Below are 21913 nucleotides of genomic sequence, written 5' to 3'. Positions count from 1 at the left end.
TATCAATATGACTTATCTTTCAAAGGTTAGCAGGGGAACTGGAGCCTGGGCAGGTCACCAGTCCATCCCAGGGCCAACTAACAGAGACAATCAACCACCACACTGACATCAACGAGTAGATTAACGTAGAGTCTCATAATAACCCTAACCCCAAAAAAGGTTGGATTGTGGGAAGGAAAAGATGCAAACTTGACACAGAACCAGGATTCAAACGAGGAACCTTCTTGCTTTGAAGATGCAATCTTTGAATCGAAGGCAGACAAACCAAAAAGAAGGTAAAAGCAAACGGAAATGCAGCCGCAGGTGAAACGATGCTGTCCGAGGGCCAGCTCAACGGGCCTGACAAATTGTTTCATAAAAAAAGTGCAGAGGCTTTTATAGTGTAACAGAAATAAAAACAATAAAGTAACCTCAACTTGTTTCCTGTCGGATGGTGCAGCGGTACATACCCGTGGGAGCCAAGGCTGTTGTCTGTTTAAGCAGCATTGAATATTAGACATTTTACTTGTATAATGTGACAAAGCACCTCTCTGTGTCCTTCTGGAGCCGAGTGCACAGCATAAACCTGATTTACATCCTTCGTTATTTGCAGTAAACAAAATTTAATGATCAGGAAACGGTGTACCGTTAAAAACGAGACCTCGAATATTCAGTTGTTTATGAAAACCAGTTCAGTCGGATTTCTGTGTGTCAACGTGAGGATACCATTATTTTTTTAATGTCAAATCGGATTTTTACGAACACTGAGTTCAGTGAAATATGACTGGCTGGTTATAGAGCATCTGCAACCCTTCTACATTTCCTCTGTTTTTCACTTCCCAAATAGCCTACAGTGTAATTACATCATTCTAATCCCTCAGAAAACCAACTTCCTTCACTTGTGCGCTTCACTTTTATTTTACAGAACTGATTGCCTTGAAATAGTCAGCGTGCAATGCCAAACACATTTACTCCATTTTCTTCCATACAACCCACTAACACAGTAAATTGATTTGAAACAAAAGCCAGTGTGAGATTATGCCTCCGTGCAGGGTCCGAGACGTAGATAGAATGGCAATGTATATTCATATTTTGGTAATTAAAAAATGGACGACCACGAACATTGCAGCTGCTGCCTCTCTTCTCTACATGACAGTGAAAGAGCTCCCAGTGAAACGCTGAATTCCAGTCTGCAAACATCAAGATAACACAGGAGGATCAAGTGTGATCCTAACATCAGTGCTTTTTAATGCCAGTGTGTGTGTGTGTGTGTGTGTGTGTGTGTGTGTGTGTGTGTGTGTGTGTGTGTGTGTGTGTGTGTGTGTGTGTGTGTGTGTGTGTGTGTGTGTGTGTGTGTAGAGAGAACTCAACATGAGGAGAATGCAGCTCTGCGCCTGATAAATCATTCTGTCTCAAGTGAAGAGCAAACATGTTGCACCCAGGCAGAAAACTGATTACAAACACGGTGATGGCTGCTTTCAAAAGCCAAGTGCAGGATCAGAAATGGAGCATGTTATAAAACACATTGAGCATGAGGGTCAGTCAACCCACCTCCTGCAGCTCTGACATTCTGAAAGAAAATGGAGCTAATGCTGAAACGATTCTGTCACTCAGGATGTTGCATCTTGGAATCAGCCCACCCACACACATGATGTTCCCCCTACAAAATATTTGGGATGTTCCCTTTAAAAGATAAAACCGCATGTTGAATTATGATCATGTGCATGACGTCAGAGGGTTGATTAAATATGTATAGCCTGTAGCTTAAGTGCATATATCTTCAGCAACTTCATTATGAAAAGGAAAGGTGGGCTCCGCATCGAAATCCCCTCGGAGGCGAGCAGGAGTTGGGGGGGGGGGGGAGCTGAGGACGCGCTGCACTTTTCCTCTTCTCACACCCGACGCGCAACAAGGACACAAGGAGGGAAGAGATGGGCGACACTTTTCTGTGGGACTCATTTTAAGACGCAACTCAAGAGGAACTCAGGAAGAACTTGTTTGAAGGAGGGCTGCCCCCCTTTTGCCTGTGCGTAATCAGATTATACCTGGAAGTTTTTCCTGCAGCCTATGAAACGAAATAATGACAGTTACGCGCAGTTGGTGCCTCCAAGCAGCCGCCCCCATCCTCACGTCCCAGTCTGTCTGACTTTGGAAGCGATTTTTGATCACTGCCAGTCTCCCACCGCAGACCCACAGAGGAGGAGGACTCCGATGGAAAACCATGCAGCACTTTGAACCCATGGAGACATGGCACATAGGCTCCTCTCATCTACGAACAGATTCAGCGCAAGACTCGCCTTCATCTTCACCGTGTCACTGTCCTGCACCTATTTGTGCTATAGTATTCTTTTCTGCCGGGGCACACTCATGACCAACCAGGGATACGAGGGGAAACGGTGCCCGCCGAGCAAGACCGCAGCAGGGGGGAAGAAACTTCTTGGAAATTCAGAGAATTGCGCGTCGCTGGAAGTCCGGTCCGCCCTGGATGAGACCGCTGCCCGGCGAGGATCCAGTGAGCTCCGGGACCGAAGTAAAGCCCCCCCCGCGTCCGGGAGTCACTGGGCTGATACCAAGTTGAGAAACATGAGCGTTGCGCAGAGATATGGGAATAAGAAGCTGCCGAACGCGTTGATAGTCGGGGTGAAGAAAGGAGGCACCAGGGCGGTGCTGGAGTTCATCCGGATACATCCAGATGTGCGCGCACTCGGAACAGAGCCGCACTTTTTCGACAGAAACTACGACAGGGGGCTGGATTGGTACAGGTGAGAGAACAAATAAAACACACAGTATGATGGTCATTAATATTTTGTCTGGCACATAGGCTCCTACTCTTTGATAAATCCCCTTGACCCGCAGTGCTGTCACTTCTACCAGGGCCCTCAGCTCTGCATGTGAAACCCCCCCCACTCACCTGGGGTCCTGGTGTTGACAGATCCATGCCAAACAGCAGAATTATTATACAGGAAAGGGCTGAAACACCAGACTAGATGCATGGAGAGATGTGTTAGGGAAGAATCCATTCCAAAGAATATTAGTTTTTTCAGCTTTTTTCACTTTCCTCAGATTAGTAATTTTCAACCTGCTCAAAATGTAAGTTGATTAAGTTGATTAAGATACATTTATTTGTCCCAAACACATGCACAGACATGCACAAGCACACTCATGCAAGGAGGGAAATTGAACCTCTGCTTTTAACCCATCTGGTGCAGGACACACAGAACAGTGGGCAGCCATGTACGGCGCCCGGGGAGCAAGGGGGAGGGAGTAAGGGAGTAAGGTGGGGGAGAGAAGGTGCCTTGCTCAGGGGCACTAGACAGGGTAGGGAGAATCCTCTTGGATTTTTGGACAGATCAATCCAGGTTCGTCTTTTTGTTGTTTCTCCGTGGAGTCGAACCAGAGACGAACCAGAGACCTTTTCTGCCCATAGTCCAAATTTCTGCCACTAGTCCACCGCCTGTATTGATCTAGATGTAAAGACAATCTGAAATGTATGGTGGTATGAGTTAGGACAGGGTGGTGCAGATACATTTATTTCTAGAATAAGATCTCGATGTGTAGGATTGTTATCCTTGCTGGAGGTACATTTTCCCCTGAGGGTTTTAGTTCAAAAGTAATTTAATTAATGTCACAGTCTGAGGCACTTCAGTCACGTCAGACACGTTTGTACAATAACTCCACAGCCTGGCACCAGATCTTTTTAGGCTGCAACACATGCAAACACACACAGACACACACTTCAGCTTCACCTCTTAGATCACAAGTTTCTACTTTTGAGTTTGTGCAATGTTGTTTTCCTCCGTGCTGCAGATGTGAGCTGTCAGCCGGGCATCATGGGGCTGAACAGACAGCTCCATGAGGCTGATGCGAGATCAGTTCACACAATAGCAGCCACACAGCTCAGATGATGACATGGGCAGCCCCCAGGTTACCAGCTGCCTTCAAACAGGCTTACACCCAGGCAAAAGATGTCCCTGCTTTAGCTGGTGGAGGCAAAGGCGCACACAAGGTGCAACAAGCCCACAGCTTCATCCCCGCCCACCCACCCGTGTGACGCTCTATGACTTCACCAGATTCCAATGTTTTCACCTGTTAACATCGACACCTTTTCAGATTAATATTTTTCCGTCTCTAACCTATTGAGTTTATCTGCAAATCTTAAATTCAGATAAGTGAAACAAATCACAAAGAAGAAATCCAAGGTTTCTCTCAACAAAAGCCCTAAAGCTTTCTGCAAGGCTGAGACCATGCTGACTGAAACGGATGTCTGCTTGATGACCTCCACAGCAGACTTGATGGCATTGTGTTACAGTACACACTGACTGCTGGAGCCACCAAGCAGCTTTCCGCTCACGTACCCACAATGTCACCAACGTGGCAGGTACAGACCACAGAGCGACGCCACCAACAACACGGAACAAGTGACAAAGTCTGTTCTCGGGCTGCACTGCAGGAATACACAGCAGAAGCGGCAGGAAATTATCATGTATATGAGAACCTGCCCATCATGGCTCAGCTGAGAGTTTGCTCAGGTCCCATTAGACATGCACACTAGGAGGTGTCTTTTGGCGTTCAGCAGCCTGAGTTTGCACAATTTCCGGTAACTATTTATGCTTTTAAAAACGGGCTGTGCATGTTTAATTTAGTTCCTGTAGTCCTGCACGTGCACAAAACTTTTAGCTTCAGTTTATGTTGAGACTGAATAGTTTAGGTATATTATTTATTTCAGTTTTTAGTTTTTTTAATGAGTATATCTCTTATTTCTTTTCTTGCTCATGAGACATACACAATTTCTAATGATTCAGTCCTACAACCTAACAGAAGGTCCTGACTCCTGGTTTGTGAAGGACTTTCTTACCTGATGAAATTACCCTCTCTTATTCCCGTTATACTCCTCTCGACACAAAACAGTTAGACAAAACATCTCTGCAAAGAAAGCCATTCTGTTTAATGGCGCACACCCATCAACGGGTCTGAACTAAAATCACTGTGCCACTTTAACTCTACTCGTTCCCAGGTCCTCAATTTAGACCAAGAATTATTTCCTTCAATCAAAGTTCTATAGAGCTGAAAACATACGATCAGTCTTTAAAGGTAACAAAACAGGTTTTTACATTTGGGATTTAAACACTGATAAAACATGCTTTTTTTTAAAAATCCCACTGCAAATACAGTATTTTCAAAGACAGAATACCACTGAACTCTTTCTGACTCAAGACAGTATATCAGTTTGAAAACAGAATTATCCCAAACTAATGAACCAGACGTTTTTAGTATTTCAAACCTGTATTAATGTTAAACTAAAAAGACTCAGAACTTTGTTGTTCAAATCTAAACTCCTAACAACTGTTTATAAGGCCTCTTTTCAATTGCCATTTCTGATTCTAATCCTAATTCTCCATGCACTACACTGTTGAGGCTGCAAGGTTTGCCATTTCATTTGCATTCACAGGAAGGCGTCGTTTTGCTTTTAAACAGTGGATGTAAAACTTCCTAAGGGGCCACTTTACTGGCTGTCAGCCTTTATCGTTTTGTGCATTTCACAAATTACACTGTTTTAGAAACAACACATTGACAAACAAAGGTGTCGGTCTTTGTAATAATTAACAGAGTGAGCTGCAAGCCGGTGAGATACCTTATGAAATAGCTTGGCACACGGAGGCATTTAATATGGGCTCAGAGGCTGCTCCTTCTCAGTGATGCGAGGGTAGATTGATTTATGGAAACACATGCACACATCAGGCCTAATGTTGAAACAGTGTAAAGGAGTCATCGTGTATTGATACAGTTGGTTTTTCCTCACGAACGAGCATCAATGCATCACGTTGACAAAGCTTAACCACAGACTCACCAGGTAAACATCTGAGATGCAGCTGGAACAGCAAATGGGGTAAAACACCAATTTCCTTGAGTCAATTTGAAATCTATCACTAGGTACTTTTGGCTTGTCACCCGTCATTTCATGCCCTGTCATTTTCCCAATAGTGAGCCCTGACCCTAACAGCGGTAAATGAAATGCTGGATTTTACTGCATGACATCACTCACTAACAGCTGGAAATGTATAGAAACTAGAATTGCAGTCAGAAAGATCATACCTACGCCAAGACCTCTTACGTAACCACATTTAAATTCAAGAGATCAAGATTTTTATATGGGTCTGCAACAAATTGCACACACTCCCCTAAACATGCCTGATGTTTTTCAATGATTAAGATACATTTATAGGTCTCTGGTTCGTCTCTGGTTCGACTCCACGGAGAAACAACAAAAAGACAAACCTGGATTGATCTGTCCAAAAATCCAAGAGGATTCTCCTTACCCTGTCTAGTGCCCCTGAGCAAGGCACCTTACTCCCCCAACATCTGCTCCCCTGGCGCCGTAATGATTCAATATTTTCTGAGAGATCAACGGAAATGTTTCCAAGACGAACTGTCTCGCAAAATTCCTGGATGTCTCCTCTGACGCGGGTCTGCACCAAATTTTCCCACGGAAATCCTCCACAAACTTTATGGGAAATCAGCTTGTGTAATCTTTTTATCAAACTAACGCAGATGAAAACATCACCTCCTCTGCAGAGGTAATAACTGAAACAACCTGATATAACTAACACTCAAATTTCCTCTTTTGTATTTTGAATTCTATCACCACACACTTTTTAAAATCATTCCACACCCTGTCATTTCTCCACTGACTGAACCCTAACATGTTAAAGGACATGCTGGATTTTACTGCAATGTCCCGACATGACACACTGCTCACGTATAGAATTGAGATGGGAAATGTTCCCAGCAGTGACATGGCATCTAAACACAATCCCGTGAGGCTGTGTCGACCGAACACATCAGACTATGCCGGAAGAAATAGATGCAGTAGATCCTCTAACATACGGAATCAAACATCAGCACATCAGATATCCTCCTGCTCCGACCATATCCACTCACCACAACGGCAACAATCCATCACATCATTCCTTCGACATCTTAATGCAGTTTAATTGAGGAGTAGCAACTGTTTACTTCATCAATAAACAAACCGTCAGGCCAGAGGTGTGGGCCTCACAGGCGTTCGATTTTGTTTTCTCGGTGTCGCTCTAGATTTAAGTAAAGATTAATCGAGCTCCCTCACTGAGGTGACGACTGCGACACAGTTCACAGACGTAAGATAAATAAACATCACCGTGGCTACAAAGACGGGAAGAATCCGGGCTGCAGCACGTGTTATTCAACTTGACGAGTGACTGAGTGATGTTCATTGTTTCAGACTGGCCCTCAGTGATTATCTGTCACTAGCGTTTGTAGCGTTGGCGGCATGTCACGTAAAGTATCCTTTAATTTTGATTAACTGTCACATTTGTCTCTGTAGCAAGTAGCATCATGAATTTGTGCATAGGACATGTGCTTCTCTGCTTTGTCTCAGTGAGCTACCATGAGATCTCTTTAATAACTCTTTTCATATACTGTATATATCTGTATGTCGGTCTTTCTATCAATGGGTAATCGATCCGTTAGTTTTTTGATTAATTATTTCAATTACTTTTTCATTGGGGTTTTAACATGCAACGTCAGAAATCACTTTGTGCTCAGTCCACAAGCTACACACATAAGAAAACTAGTGACCAGGAGATGTATCTCAAGAGCCACACAAAACAGAAACCTGAAAATAATCTACATTAATCAATAACTAGAATGGCTATTAATAACAAAGCCTAACATTCCCCTTGTGCACCCACATTTAAATTCACTACATATGGATTTTTATTTGGATCCGCACCAAACTGCACACTCATCGATGGACGAATGGGCAAAACACCAATGGTGTGAAACATAACCTCTTTGGTGGAGGTAATGAGTATAACTTTTTTTAGCAGGATTGATTATGAACATATAAAACAATAAGCAACATTAAAACTTAATATTTAGGAAGCTGTAAATGTTAATATTGTTGCCAATGTGATATCACTACTCCAATAAAATGCTAACACGCTACACATTAGCATCTTGCATGGTCACTGTCTGGCTATTAAATGCTACAATGCTAATGTGATGATCTAAGAAGGGCAAAGTTTGAGCTCAGGGTCATTCTTGACCTTGACCACAGCAGATTGGCGAAATCATTTTAATCACTATTATAGCCTCGCGGGGCTAAACTGGTCATCCATCAATTTTCTGTTGATGTTCCGATCGAGCGCAGAGGTTCATTATTGACCTTGGTTTAAGTAGCAAGGTGTAATTATATTTGATAAAAGACTCAACACGAGGACCAACTTCTTTTTTTTTTTCGAGCCATCAACCACATCTCACAATCTTCATTAGCAAATGCAAAGGGCCTCTGGTGTTATCACAAGAGACTGTGGACGTGCTAATTAGGTGACTCATCATTTTCAGCACTCACGTGTTAAAAATACTCCCCAGTTAACATATCTTAAAATACTAGCTAATATCCGTAGAACGTCAGAAACATGCACGACGCAGAATTACACTCCCATCAGTTTTCAGAGAAGTGGCTACTTGTTCGGTTCGGTTACACAGTCTGTCCTGTTACATTAACCATGTGACGGATCATTTAGGATCAGAATAAAAATGGCGCAGTGTTCATTACGCCGCCTCCTGAGCAGAACACACACGTGGCCTCATTTATTCTGCACGAGGGTGTTCACAAAACCATGCAGGACCCGGATAAATCAGACATTCCACCACCACCAATTTCCTTGAACTTTTCTCACCACTCATTCCATTTCTCTGCAGAATCATAAAGATCAAACAAAAACATGTCGCTATACTCCATCAAGACTTAAAAGGGCATCTCAGCTCTATTGATTTCGCGGGAGTCAGAGGCACTTCCAGTCGATTCCCCAGCAAGTGTTGAAACTGTATGAGAGGCTGCAGCCGCGAATATTCTCCAGGTCCACATTAATTGGCTCTGGGAGGCGGGGAGCTCTGGAACAGTACCATCAGAAAGGTTGATGAGGACAGAACGTTAGATTGTTCTCATTTAACACAGAAAACTGCACATTATACAGCGAGGGATGGTCCGGCCTAACTCTGCATTATTAATGAGTTGTCTTCAATCCAGTGCGGCTCAGAGACATGCAGTGGTTATAAATACTTTACCATTATGAACTAATCACATGGTAAAGCATTACTATTTGCAATAAAAGAAGAGTACCAGTTCTATCTGGTATCAGAGCTGGTGTGGAAAGTCCAGTCATTTGATACATTAACGACTTGTAATTTGATATTGATTAGTCTGCAGGTCAGTCTGCCACTTCAGTTCAGGCTTAATATATTATTAGAGGTTTTATATGCATTGTCCTCTATCACCATAATCAGGTCAAACTTATAAAAAGGCCGATACATGACATCCCCATCAGCCTAAACTGCACTTTGTGTTCAAATTAAAGGTTAGTTTGCTAAAAAGAAGGTGAATGCAGTAAACATTGCACCACTACTTAAAGGTCCCATGTTGTAGAAAGTGAGATTCTCATGTAAATTCTTTCAGGTAGATGTAGGTGTTATCTTTGAGTATATACCACTGATGTGCAATCTTCATTAAAAACTGTTATTATGGTATAATAGTGATTATTATTCAACCTCTCAAATGATATCTTCAGCAGTTTAACGTTATTCTTCGACTGATTTTGATTATATATTTATTTTTTGATATGGTGTGTTGCTCACTTTTAAGAGATGATCAGTCTCTCGTCTGCCAGACTTGTCAGAATTGTTTTATTAGCAGTAAAATATAAATTTGTGGTGACTGCATTATTTAACTTTTACATATTAATCCTAATGCTACAGTGATTTCAGTATCTAATGTTATTAGGTAATTAAATCACTGTAGGTATCTTAAAGTTAACAAGGGGGAGGTGTGCAAATCTTGATGACATATTAAATGAGTCAGCACTGACTTGAGGGACAAGGTGTGATATTTTGATTATTCAGTAATTAACAGAAATCTAAATCTTTTCTTAAATGTGTATTAGTGGCCTGCACAAACCAGTACTCCTGTACATCGTACACCCATTACTCCCAAACACCAGTACCTGACTAACGACCATCTAGTTTGTTTCTTGACACGTCTCAAAGTCAACCGGCCTTATCTCACCTTACGAGATTGTCAGCTTGTTCACTTTCACCTCTTGGCAAACCCAGCGTGTCCCTGCTGACCAGGGATCGAATCCTGTAGAAGCTTTTCCTCATCTGTCTCCCCCATTCCGTCTCCTTTTGTTCTTTCTCAGACCTTCTAAAGGTGTGTGGATTGTCCAGTCTCCGTTTTAAAATACCCTTGACCGACACATTGCCTCAGGCGATACTGTAAACCAGGAATGAACTTCTTAAAGCTCCACGGATGATGAGGTCAGTTAAGATGCCCGCTGTAAAACTGCACAAAGGAACTGAAGGTGTTACTGACTGTGTGCAGGGGCAGGATATAATCTGCCCATCGCTGATTCAATCGATCATTTATATTGTCAATGTTATCACAATGGAGGTCATTTCATGTGAATTATACTATTATAAAACACTTTTATTTCAGCTGCAATTCACATGATGGTAAAACGTCGCCAAAAGCCTTTAAAGACCAGATTTTATGAGTTCATCTGTTGAAAAGAGCCATTCATCGCAGAAATTCACTGTAAATTCATGGTAAAAAATGCACAAAATAAACAGTGTAAGTTTAGAAACAGCTTAACATTTCAGAGGCTTTCACTGTCTGTCTGGGCGTCTTTATTTCGCTATCCCCGGACACTTTCCCATGCCATATGTTAATGTGACAGCTCATTGCTCAGATCAATTCAACGTGTTATTGCTCAAGGAGAGCAAGTGTCAGTCATTTCCCTTCTGCAGCCCAAACCATGAATAATTGTTATTTCAAGGAAAACAAGAGACTGGAGTTGAAATGACAGCGATTAAATAGGATTTGGTCCAAGGTTAAATACATTATGCAGTTGTTGTTTTTTTTTACAGTATTACAGTACCTGCTATAAATGTGTTTTGATACCATTATGCGGGTAAGAAAAGGCCTGAAGTCTCTTAGACAGTCTATTTGGAACCAATTTGTCTTCCATTAAATTAGAGAAAATAGATGCTTGATTCTCGAGACGCTGAATTGTTATTCACCTCTGTTCGTTAATGAATTGGCCGAAGGATCGTTGTATTCGTCTGGACTGCTCTTTGTTAATTCTTAATAGACTTTCAAGGCAGCAGGTCTCTGTTGTCGGTGATTAATGATCAGATGTCATCACTGGTGTAATCCCAATGAGTGATTCTTTAATAATGGAGCAGCCTCTCCAGCGGAGACCGGATCTATATGGCGTCATATCAGGCAAGAGCAAGATGACATCTTTAGGAAGAACGGTGGCACAGACATTATGAGAACCACGCAGCATAGGAACATTGTCTCTGCACCGTCTACCTGCGCGAAATAAACTGTTAATGGGTTTGGACGGCAGGGAGCAGGTCTGTTAGTGGTATTGGCTTTTCAGGACATTTCAGGACAAATGCTTTGTATGAAACCCTGTTTCCCAGAGTCAGTTTCTCAAAGTATTGAAAGAAAGTTTTCACAAAGAAAAAGAGGTTTGAATGTGTCACAATTAAGGAGGAGTATTAGGGACACTTAGTGGGGACGGGCAGAGTGCCGTCAGTCTGTGGACCGAGTTGAACCTTCTTCTACGTCCTCAGATCAACTACAGCAGTGGTCTGCCAGTGGAAGCCTGAGGCCGATAATGTCTGTCTCACCACATCATTTTGACGATCAGATTATTTTTACTTCACCATAGACAGGCTGCTGATCTCCGTCATGGCCGCGACATTTATAGAACAATTATCTCTTTCGCAAGTTCCCTTCAGAGTAGGGGCACAATGTTCCTTTTTCTTGCTTCAATGCTTAATATTGAGCTACAGAGCTTTTTGTATTGAAAAGTTGTGAAATTGGTTCTGACGATAATATAAAAAAATATAAAAGCAAATTCTGTTTCATTTTATGAAAAACCTTGACTATAAAATCTGCATTGCAGACAAACTAGGTAGGATGTACCCAAACTTCCCTCTGCACCATAGACTGTTTATTAAAAGCACCGCACATAATGTCCAGCACACAGACAATAAAAAAAGTGACGGCATATTCTGGAAATGTAGTGTTCCCTATAAACATTATTGATTTTGAATTACTCTCCACTTTAATGCTCCAACAATAGGACAGAGCACTCACAACAAATGTGATACATCCCCTCACTGTTAGATCATATCACTCCACGGATCTAACTCTGCATGTATGCAGTAAATAAATCTCATCCTACATAATCATGTGAGAAAAATGAACAAAAACAGAATTCACTCGCACCCAAAGCAGTTGTCTCACAAAGTCTCACTTTGCAATGCATTTAAATATATTGCATATTCATATTCTGTCCTGATTTCATCATCGATGTTCGGTTTACTTTTGCACTTTGCCGCATGATTTTGTGCTGCTGTAATTGAGGATTCGTAAACATAAAGATGCAATGCGATTTCACCTTTTGTACCTCTGATAATAAAATATATTAAAGTACGAGAAATGTCATCATGAAGCAACATTTTGTCTCCACACCAGAGCTTTTTGTGTACACTATAACCAAGGATTGGCCATCATTACTCTGCATGCTGCTCCCTGTGATAACACATTGGCAATGAGAGCCCGGGAGCCTTCTTCTTATAATTTACTGTGTAACTGTTTTGCTGTTAAATTACTCCAGAGACTGGACAAACACAGCATGTAATAGATACTTTGATTTGGACCTCTCTCTCCGGCCCAGCCTATGCATATGCCCGCATATTGTTTAATGGTCTGGGTTCATTATTAGCCCTTGTAATGATAAACATTTATTGCCCGGTGGGAGGTAAAGGCCATTCTCTAAATCTCGGTGCCCCTGGCCTTGCAGAAACACTTCACATTGTGATGAATTGCTTCTGAGTAAAACCCTCCTCAGACCAGTGTTCGCCTGAATTTCCCAACTCATTAAACTGTGATATTAGTAATTGTCTGTTTGCGCAATATAACTTGATTAATTGCAAGTGATAGGGAAGATGATGCGCATTCAACACTGGTTAGTTTGAAGTTGAGTAAGTAGATCAGTGTAGGTGTGAGTTGGGAGAACATGAGAAGATTAAACATTTTCTTTACCTCACAACATGCAAAACTGGTGTTCTTACATGTCTTCATTTCACATGTTAGAAAACCACATGTATATTTGACTGTGTGTGTAATGTTCAAACACTTCTCTTTGTTGTTTTGAGATGAAACTTGCATTTTGCAAGTGTAGCCCTGCTGCAAACACACACTGAAAACTTAGACTCACAATATGCAACATTCTGTTTTAAGTTCAGACCAGAGAACAATGACAGTAATAAATTCTGAGTTTATTGATTGTTCACAAGCAGATGATTCAAAGCTGACCTTTACTCGTTCTGATGGTCTGCATCCCCGATGAACCCGCGTTTGCTCTTTAGAAGTTTCCCTGGTCCAACAAGACACATTGTCTGGAGCCGAAGAGTCAATGTTTCACTGCATTAAGAAAACTTACATCCAGGAAGTGATGCAGCAATATATAAACTTCATAAAATATTTATATACACATTTAGATACACCTTCTGATGGGACATCCTGTTTTATGTGATTGTGACGTTTCTTATTTGTTGTTTTAATTTTATAACAACCTCTCATCTGCCCTATTTGTCTGTAGAGATCTTAATGCCGCTGAACAAATTATGTTCATTACTTATGTTTTTTGATTTCGAAGTATTTTCTCTGACACTAGCAAGAGGCTATAATATTGTTCCTCTTTTTCATATAATGGTCACATCGCCATGAACATTAGCTCGCTCTGATCACAGCAATAGATTTATTGATGTATTATGTTTATTAATTTATGTTTGCGGTAGCTACTAATGCATGAAACTCATTAAGGACTAAGTTTCCTGTTTCCTGATTAGATGTTCGTCAGATCTGTGTGAGCTCATTCAACCCTTCATAAACCAGTCCACTGACACATACAGACTTCTCTACAGAAGTATAAAAACATTTTTTGCTTTAGAGGTCCACATACTTCAAATGTTACACACTTAAATTTTCAGCATTCATTTTAATGAAAAATGTCCTTGTCATCGGTCAAAGTCTAACAGCCTAACTGTTATCCTGCTTTAGCGCTGCAGCAGTCAAAAGTGCAGCGTATTCTCCCAGTGGAAAACAATACTGCAAGAAAATGGTTAATCTGGGCGTAATGGCGAGTCCTTGCTCCTCTCAGACAAAGACAACCATGTTTGTGGCGTATTCTTCCATAATGATACAGCAGCTCCAGAGGGAACTGAGAGTGAACTCCAGACCTCCTGCTTCCACTGCGCCAACAGAGATAAATCGTTCAGTGAGATGGCCTGCAGGCTGTTTCAGGGTCACTACAATATGCAGACTAGCTTTCGGCTTACTGTAGCAAATTAATGAGTAGCAATGGCTGTATCCACTGTTGACCCTGACTACCTGAAGGTAAGCTTTGCAGAAGGGCGATAGTTTTATTGTTTATTAACGCTTCCTCTTGGAGACAACGAAGCTCATACATCATTCAATGGCATTATTACAGACCAGAACTCTATTATATTAACTAAGATGTATTGTTTAATGGAATGAGTATTATAAAAAATATAAATATATGATCATGATAAATCAAAGCTACATGTGTCAATGATTAACACAAACAGAACTTAGAAAAACAAAATTTTCCATTTGCTTACACAAACTACCACTAGAATTGTGCAATTACAGCATCACATGCAACGCTGACGCATCCAGCCAGAATGAGCTTTCCACCGTGTTATCTTATTTAACCAGGAACAGGACTCATCTACAGTACTGAACAAATCCTCCACACCTGACTTCATTTTCCCAGAGTGATTAAAATGTCACTCCCGGGCCTGTAATGCGTCCTGACGTTAAGTTTTACCAGGGATTGTGAAGAAAACTGTAAATTACCCCCGAGGAATTTAGTGTTGACGCTGTGTGAGAAGCTGGTGATCAATCAGAGCACTTCACTCAAATGTCAGTTAATCAAGGATCGTGTGTCAGGGACCGCCCGTGTTCCCCAAAAGCGACATCCTCACATTTAAGTGAGTTTTTAAAGTTTGTTTCTACTGCACAAAGTCGCTGTGAAAAGGATCAGTGATTATCCTCCAGGCATTTCCGCTAGAATTACAATCATGTAAGTTTTTCTAATTACAAATAATTATTACAGAGTGAGATATGGGCAGCTTTAACTAAAAACACACCATTACCTGCCACAGAAAAGACCCACGGTTTTATCTTTTGGTTTCAGATGCTGTGTGCAGGGCTGAGACTTTCTTGGGGGCATAGGAGTAAAAAAAAAATAGAAATATTCAGGCAAAGCACATTTCTGACGGCTGGTTCAGACACCGGGCCTCAGGTACAACGTGTCCCCCTCCCGCTTTGACTCCTGTTATCTCAGTAACGAACAGATACGTTAAATGGGGCTGCGGCTGCCATGTGTCTGAGCCGGCAAAGAAAAGTATGTATTAAAAATGGTGAATTTCATCTCCTCAGTTGCATCCTACTTGTTATATCACCTAAAAGAGGACATATGGCCATTAAGGATATATGCGTAGCCATTAAAATCTTATTTTATAACCACTCAAATGAATATGAATATGAGCCGCGACTATCAAGGCTTGATTAAAAAAACATGTTTATAGACAGAACAGGCATCCCCGCAGTGTTCCTCATTAATATCACTCCAAGACAGGTGACTTGGAAGATGATGGTCGAAGCTGCACCTACTCTCATGCAAGCGTCTGTTATAAATGGCCCTGCTTACGGCTAAAAACCATAAAGAGTGCCATGCTTTGATCATCGGATTGCGCCTTGTCGTCCTTGGTTGCAGTTCCAGCTAGTTAAACGAGCCTTTGATTGGACACCTGACTACTGGTGAAACATCAGACACCCGGAGCACAGTGGACATGGGTGCTGTGGGTGTCAATTTAATGAGTCACCGAGCGAGATTAGAGTCGCGGCGAGATGATGCACAGCAGCCGCGTCTGCCTCTGTTTTCCTCTAATGTCGTGCGAGCAGATATTGAGGATACAATGAATTTGTCACTTAATTGGTAGCAACTTGTTTCTCCATACGCAGCTCTGTCACGGATGGAATTATCTCGGAAGAGACTCTACCGATTTATTCAACCTTCACTCACAATTAATTTTAATTACTGCAGATTGTATTTGAGAATGTTTCTATCCATCTGTTTTTTACAAGTTTTCACATTGCTCGCAAAAAAACAACCCCAAGCAGAAACACCCCAAAATATTGTTTCCGTCAGGACTTCTTTTATTACTTCCTTACAAAAACATATTTTTCTAAGCAAGGTATTCAAACTACATGCTAAAGGAATAGCTCATCCAAAAATGAAAATTCACTCATTATCTATTCAGCGCTATGCCGATGGAGGGGTGGTTGAAGTGACACTTGTGGTGTTTCAGGGGTAAACAGCACTGCATACAATTTAGGTAAATGGTGACCACTTAACGTAAAAAAAGAAAAAAAACTCCATGCTGCTCCTGTGGTGTCATCCAATTGTCCGTAAGCCCCGACAGTGAAATCGACTCAAAACTAGGTAATTTACACCATGTTTTTAACCTAAATGTCCACTTTTGTGGAAACAGTAATATCATAATAATAAAGTAATAATAACTCGGACAGAACACAGTGGTTTTAATTAGGTAACATACCTAATTAAACCACTTTCCATCATATGATGGAAACACAATGTTTCCATCATATGAGCTTTCCCCAGGAAATAGGAACCTCTGCAAGGGCCAGGCTCTAAATTAATCTCTGGGGAAATCTCTACCTCTGAAAAAAGTCCCTTCCCTCGGGGGTAGTGGAACCTTTGGGGTGAAGCTTGCAGAGTGGAGTACTCAACCTAATTGGTCAAATCCTTTTGTTGTAGCCGGTCGATCTCAGCTATAGCTCGTAAAAATCAGCTCAATTTGAATCCTCTCCTTCTTTACAGTTGTAGTGTTGATCTATTTATATAGTGTCATTATTATTGGATGGACTGCTGCACTACTGCCGCCTGGTGGACTGGAGTGGGGTGGCTTGTTGTAGCCGTCGGTTGTTCATACGTCAGCAGGCTATTTTTCTCTAATCTCCCTTGGTCTTTGGACTTCAGGTGGAGTGCAAGTGTGCAGCGGTCTGCATGTACCTTTCAGTTCCTTGAAAACAGTTCCTGGGACCAAAAGTTTAATGTACTGTTTGGTTGAGACAATGCGATAGTTTCAAGTCATCATTTTAACCTCAAACAACAGCAGGATAGAAAGAAACTGGACAGAAATTTGTGAGAGCAGCAGTGTGTCTGTTACATGAAACCAAATCTGTGTTATATAATTTTTAACCCTGCTTGACACTTCTGCTATAATTGATCCCATTGGTGCCGCTGTTCTCACCACATGTTCCAGTCAGAGTTGTTACACCTCCATTACCATCTTGTCTATATCAATCCCTTCAGCCTGCTACAGCCTCCACGTAACAGTTGTGTACTTTATCCGGTGCCGAGACTCAGTCAGAGTAAACAAACATAGCAGCTATAAAAAAAATCAATAACTCAAGATACGTTAGCATATGTTGCAAGTTCCTCTGATGGACACACTCACCTCAGAATTTTTTTTACTCTGTATCCAGACAAATACATCCTGTGTGAGGGAAACATTTCATCTTTCAAGCTTATGTGTATTGTTCATGTAGTTAGATTTGCCACTATTTTAACCGGAGCCATCTGTGACCTTCTGCTGTATGTGTTCCACGTTGTCAGCCCGGTCTTGAACAGTTTTGCAGTTTCTATACCAGCACATGCAGGAGATTCTTCTCACCAACACAATCTTCATCTCAGAGGGCGGTGAGAATATACGGAACTGACGGAGGCAGATAACGAAGACAGTTCCCTCAGGAGACAACCTAAAATCTGTTGAGATTCTGCACCTCCTGGAAGATGGCTGCGAGTTCTTTTAGTGTGTTGCAAAGCTGTTTGCTCGAAAAGGTGCTGTTCTCATAAAAGATTAATAGTTGCCTAGTGGCCCTGAGGCACCCGAGCCAGATACTCAGGATTCATAAATAAAGCTAAATGGATCAATATTTCCAAGACTTTAGTGGTAAGCTATGGCTACCCCTACCTTGAGAGAGAATGCTTTGAGAAAGGTTAGGTTTTAATCGAAGCCTTCCCACAGTAATAATAAAGAAAGTGTGTTGTTTAATCATCAGAACTGCCTGGTAACATACCTGAAATCCAGAGACTGATTCACACGCTGTGAAACAGAGAAATCCAGCCGCTATATTCTCTGTAATCATAAAAGTAAAAGACCAGTTTAATGGCCCCCGTTTTGGAATCATTCTTTCACCAACTGCAGAGTGATTTTGCTGACGCTACAGCGGAGTCACTTTTCTATTTAAAGGAAGCAGGAAACAGAGAGAGGATGATATGGAAGTGTCTCTTCAGCCAACACCAGATGGCCATTAATCAACTTTAACTGAAGCAGAGTGTTGAAGCAGAATGACATATTACGCTTGGAAGGGAAACACACATGACAAATGTAAATATTTGCCTGTAGTTTGCAAAGCCATGAGCTTGGCAGCATTATGATGATAATTATGATCCATGTATTTGTTGTACAAGCTGTCCAGTTACCAATGAATCACATTTTGTTTAGGGAGTCTTCGTCTGAATATGATCTGTTTGCTGGAAGTTTGACGGAATGATGGTTTTCAATTATTTGATGTATCCTTAAACTTTAGTTTTAAGTAATAATACTGTCCTCAAAGTAACAGTCAACAGTTGACAGTCACGTAAATTTGGAACTGTCATTTGATGTTGAATTTTATCGGCCTCACACTTGCTATGTGTATTGTTAAGGGTCCAATGAAGTGCAGTGTTGAATTTGATGCGATTTAGAGATGATGATTTCAATAATCTTTGACTACAAGCGACCAGCACTCTGTAGTAGTGATGTGTCGTTCCTTACAAGGACTCGGGAGTAACGAGTCCTCTCAAAGAGAGATTTGTTAATTTTCTTGTGGCTGCGCATCGGGACTGTTGCATAGGCTCAGTCAAGGAAACAGAAATGATTCGTTCATTTCCCGACTGGGTTTTCGGGTATGAGTCTTTGGATCATTTTTCACGTGACCTGCATGCATAGGCTCAGTACTGGTAGCTAGAGGAAACAGAAATGATTCGTTCATTTTGACTGGGTGTTCGGGTACGAGTCTTTGGATCCTTTTTCACGTGACCTGCATTGGTTTAGTAGAGGAAACAGTTACCTCATTCCCTTTCGCGTGACCGCCGTTTTAGGAAGACGTGAATGATATTCGTTCACAAGTCATACTGACTGGTTTTGTTATTTTCACTTTACATTTACACTAACAGTTTAGTGCAGTGTAATTGTTTGCCGTGATAATTAAATGCCAATGTGATAATAAATGACAATTTAAAAACATACAAACTGTCATGTTGTACTGTATTTAATAGAGGTTTTCTTGAAAAAAATATGATCTGCCACACAAAAGCTGTCAGTCATGGCTGTCTCCAAGGGGACCGTGCCCCCCCCCCCCCCCCCCCCCCCCCGTTGAAATGACTCGAAAAAAGATTTGTTCATTTTGCTGAAAGAAATTCAAAGAACCGAGTCGGTAAAATGATCCGAACTTACCATCACTACTCTGTAGCAGTGGTAGTGCCCCTTCAAGGTTCTGTGGACTGAGTCCAGCAGTCGGCCTTTACTGGGCATGATGCAATTACTACAGCTCACTTTTACAACAGAGGGAAACCTGCAACCAGCACCACCACAGGCCCATTCCAAACACACATGTTTACAATGAGACCTGCACTAGCGTTCTAAATGTGTTATTGTTAGTTTACACAATAATCAACGCTTGTAGGTATGATTCTGTTTCTGTTATTCTACTTTGAAGCACAATGGTTCCGGTATTTATATGAATAACATGCGGTAACATCAGCAGAGCATTGGTTAGACTCACATTTTTGACCATGTAATATGTACATAGTACAGAACTGTGGCTGAAGTGTGGGTTTGTTGAATAAGTGAGTCAAAGCAAGATACATTTAAAGAATATACCTGTATACTTGGTAATCTGGATTTATCACAACACATAATACATGTGTTTAAATATGAGTGATCCAACTAGGGATTAATGAAAATTAAAACTTCCTGTGTCACGTTGACATCTCTATAATCACTATCATCCACAAAACAGAAACACCATGTGAAACTCCTCCTGTACATGAAAATAAAAACTCTTGCTGACTCATCCTTTCCGTCTCATTCTGTTTTTCCCTCTCCCAGGGGACTGATGCCGCGAACACTAGACAGCCAGATCACGTTAGAGAAGACTCCCAGCTACTTCGTCACCAGAGAGGCACCCAGACGCATCTCCAGCATGTCCCACGAGACCAAGCTGATTGTTGTGGTGCGTAACCCGGTCACAAGAGCCATCTCCGACTACACGCAGACTCTTTCCAAGAAGCCCGACATTCCCACGTTTGAGCACCTGGCCTTTAAGAACAGAAGTTTAGGTCTCGTTGACACCTCCTGGAACGCCATTCGGATCGGAATGTACATCCTGTACCTGGAGAACTGGCTGCAGTACTTTCGCCCGTCACAGATGCACTTTGTGAGCGGCGAGCGGCTGATCACTGATCCAGCGGGGGAGATGGGCCGCGTTCAGGACTTCTTGGGACTGAAACGAATAATCACGGACAAGCACTTCTACTTTAATCGAACCAAAGGCTTCCCCTGTCTGAAGAAGCCGGAGAGCAGCAGCCAGCCACGCTGCCTCGGCAAATCCAAGGGGAGGACTCACGTATTGATCGACGAGGAGGTCATAGAGCAGCTGCAGGAGTTTTATAGGCCATTTAATACCAAATTCTATGAAACAGTGGGACAGGACTTCAAGTGGGACTGAGGGCGCTATATAGAAACAGTCTGGCTACCTCCAGAGACATTTTAAAATTTAATTGACCGAGGGTAAAAATGTTAAAATCTACTGATCTATGTTTAACTTGGCAAGCTGAATATAAAAGCTCAGACATTAGAAACTAATCATACACATGGATTCATATAATGCTGAGTTGCTCTGATAACAAGTGCCATTCCTTTAAATGATGACATAATGACTTTTCTTTACTGTAAACAGAACATGACATGTGAATTCATCAACCGGCTACTACCAACACCAGAGCTACATTAATGCAATGCTTGAATGTTCATTATCTAGATTGTTTATATATTCATAATTTCTAGTCAGAATAAACCACTGGTGTACGGTTAAAACGAGATCTCAACCTGGAGTTGCGGTAAAATCTCAAAAAATGAATAATAAACTCACCCAGCAGCTATTCTGCACTGAAATGTATCTATTTATTGTTGACTTAAGCTCAAATGACAAATTTAAAAATAATAAATGTGCTGTGCTGAAAAAAATTTAACCTGTATAAAGAGAGATAATACAAGTTAAACATTTGTTGAATTCAATTCAGCTATTTTATGTAATAGTATTTTTTTTGTGATCATTGAAATAAAAGGCAAAAGGGTTGAAGTATTCCTTTGAGATATTTTCCACTTTTTCTTGACTCAGCAAAAAACCTAGTGTCTAGTTATAGAGTCTAGTAACAGAGTTCAATCAGAAATATGCCCTGAGGTTGTGGGACTATGATAACAGAAGAATGAGCAGGTCTTTCACCCTCCTGCAGAATTTATAACTATATAGTAACAAGAAGTTTGCATTGAGTCTCTTGAGAGATAAAATGTTTCTTACCAAGTGCTGCCATGCGTGTCATTGATCTCATTAATGCTAAAAATGTTCTCATTTGATGGACTCGATCTCATTCCCTCTCTG

General features: G+C 41.4%; 1 protein-coding gene across 1 annotated transcript; it reads left to right on the top strand.

Annotated features, from left to right (window-relative positions):
- The first annotated feature begins 2226 nt into the window (after positions 1-2226).
- hs3st2 (heparan sulfate (glucosamine) 3-O-sulfotransferase 2) lies at positions 2227-20980 on the top strand. The gene is made up of 2 exons (XM_061090428.1): positions 2227-2741; positions 20362-20980. The coding sequence occupies exons 1-2, from the start codon at positions 2227-2229 to the stop codon at positions 20978-20980; spliced, it is 1134 nt and encodes a 377-aa protein (XP_060946411.1).
- The last annotated feature ends 933 nt before the right edge of the window (positions 20981-21913 follow it).

The sequence above is a fragment of the Limanda limanda genome, chromosome 17 (assembly GCF_963576545.1).
Source record: "Limanda limanda chromosome 17, fLimLim1.1, whole genome shotgun sequence".
Taxonomy (NCBI): Eukaryota; Metazoa; Chordata; class Actinopteri; order Pleuronectiformes; family Pleuronectidae; genus Limanda; species Limanda limanda.
This window is presented reverse-complemented; position numbering and strand designations above follow the sequence as displayed.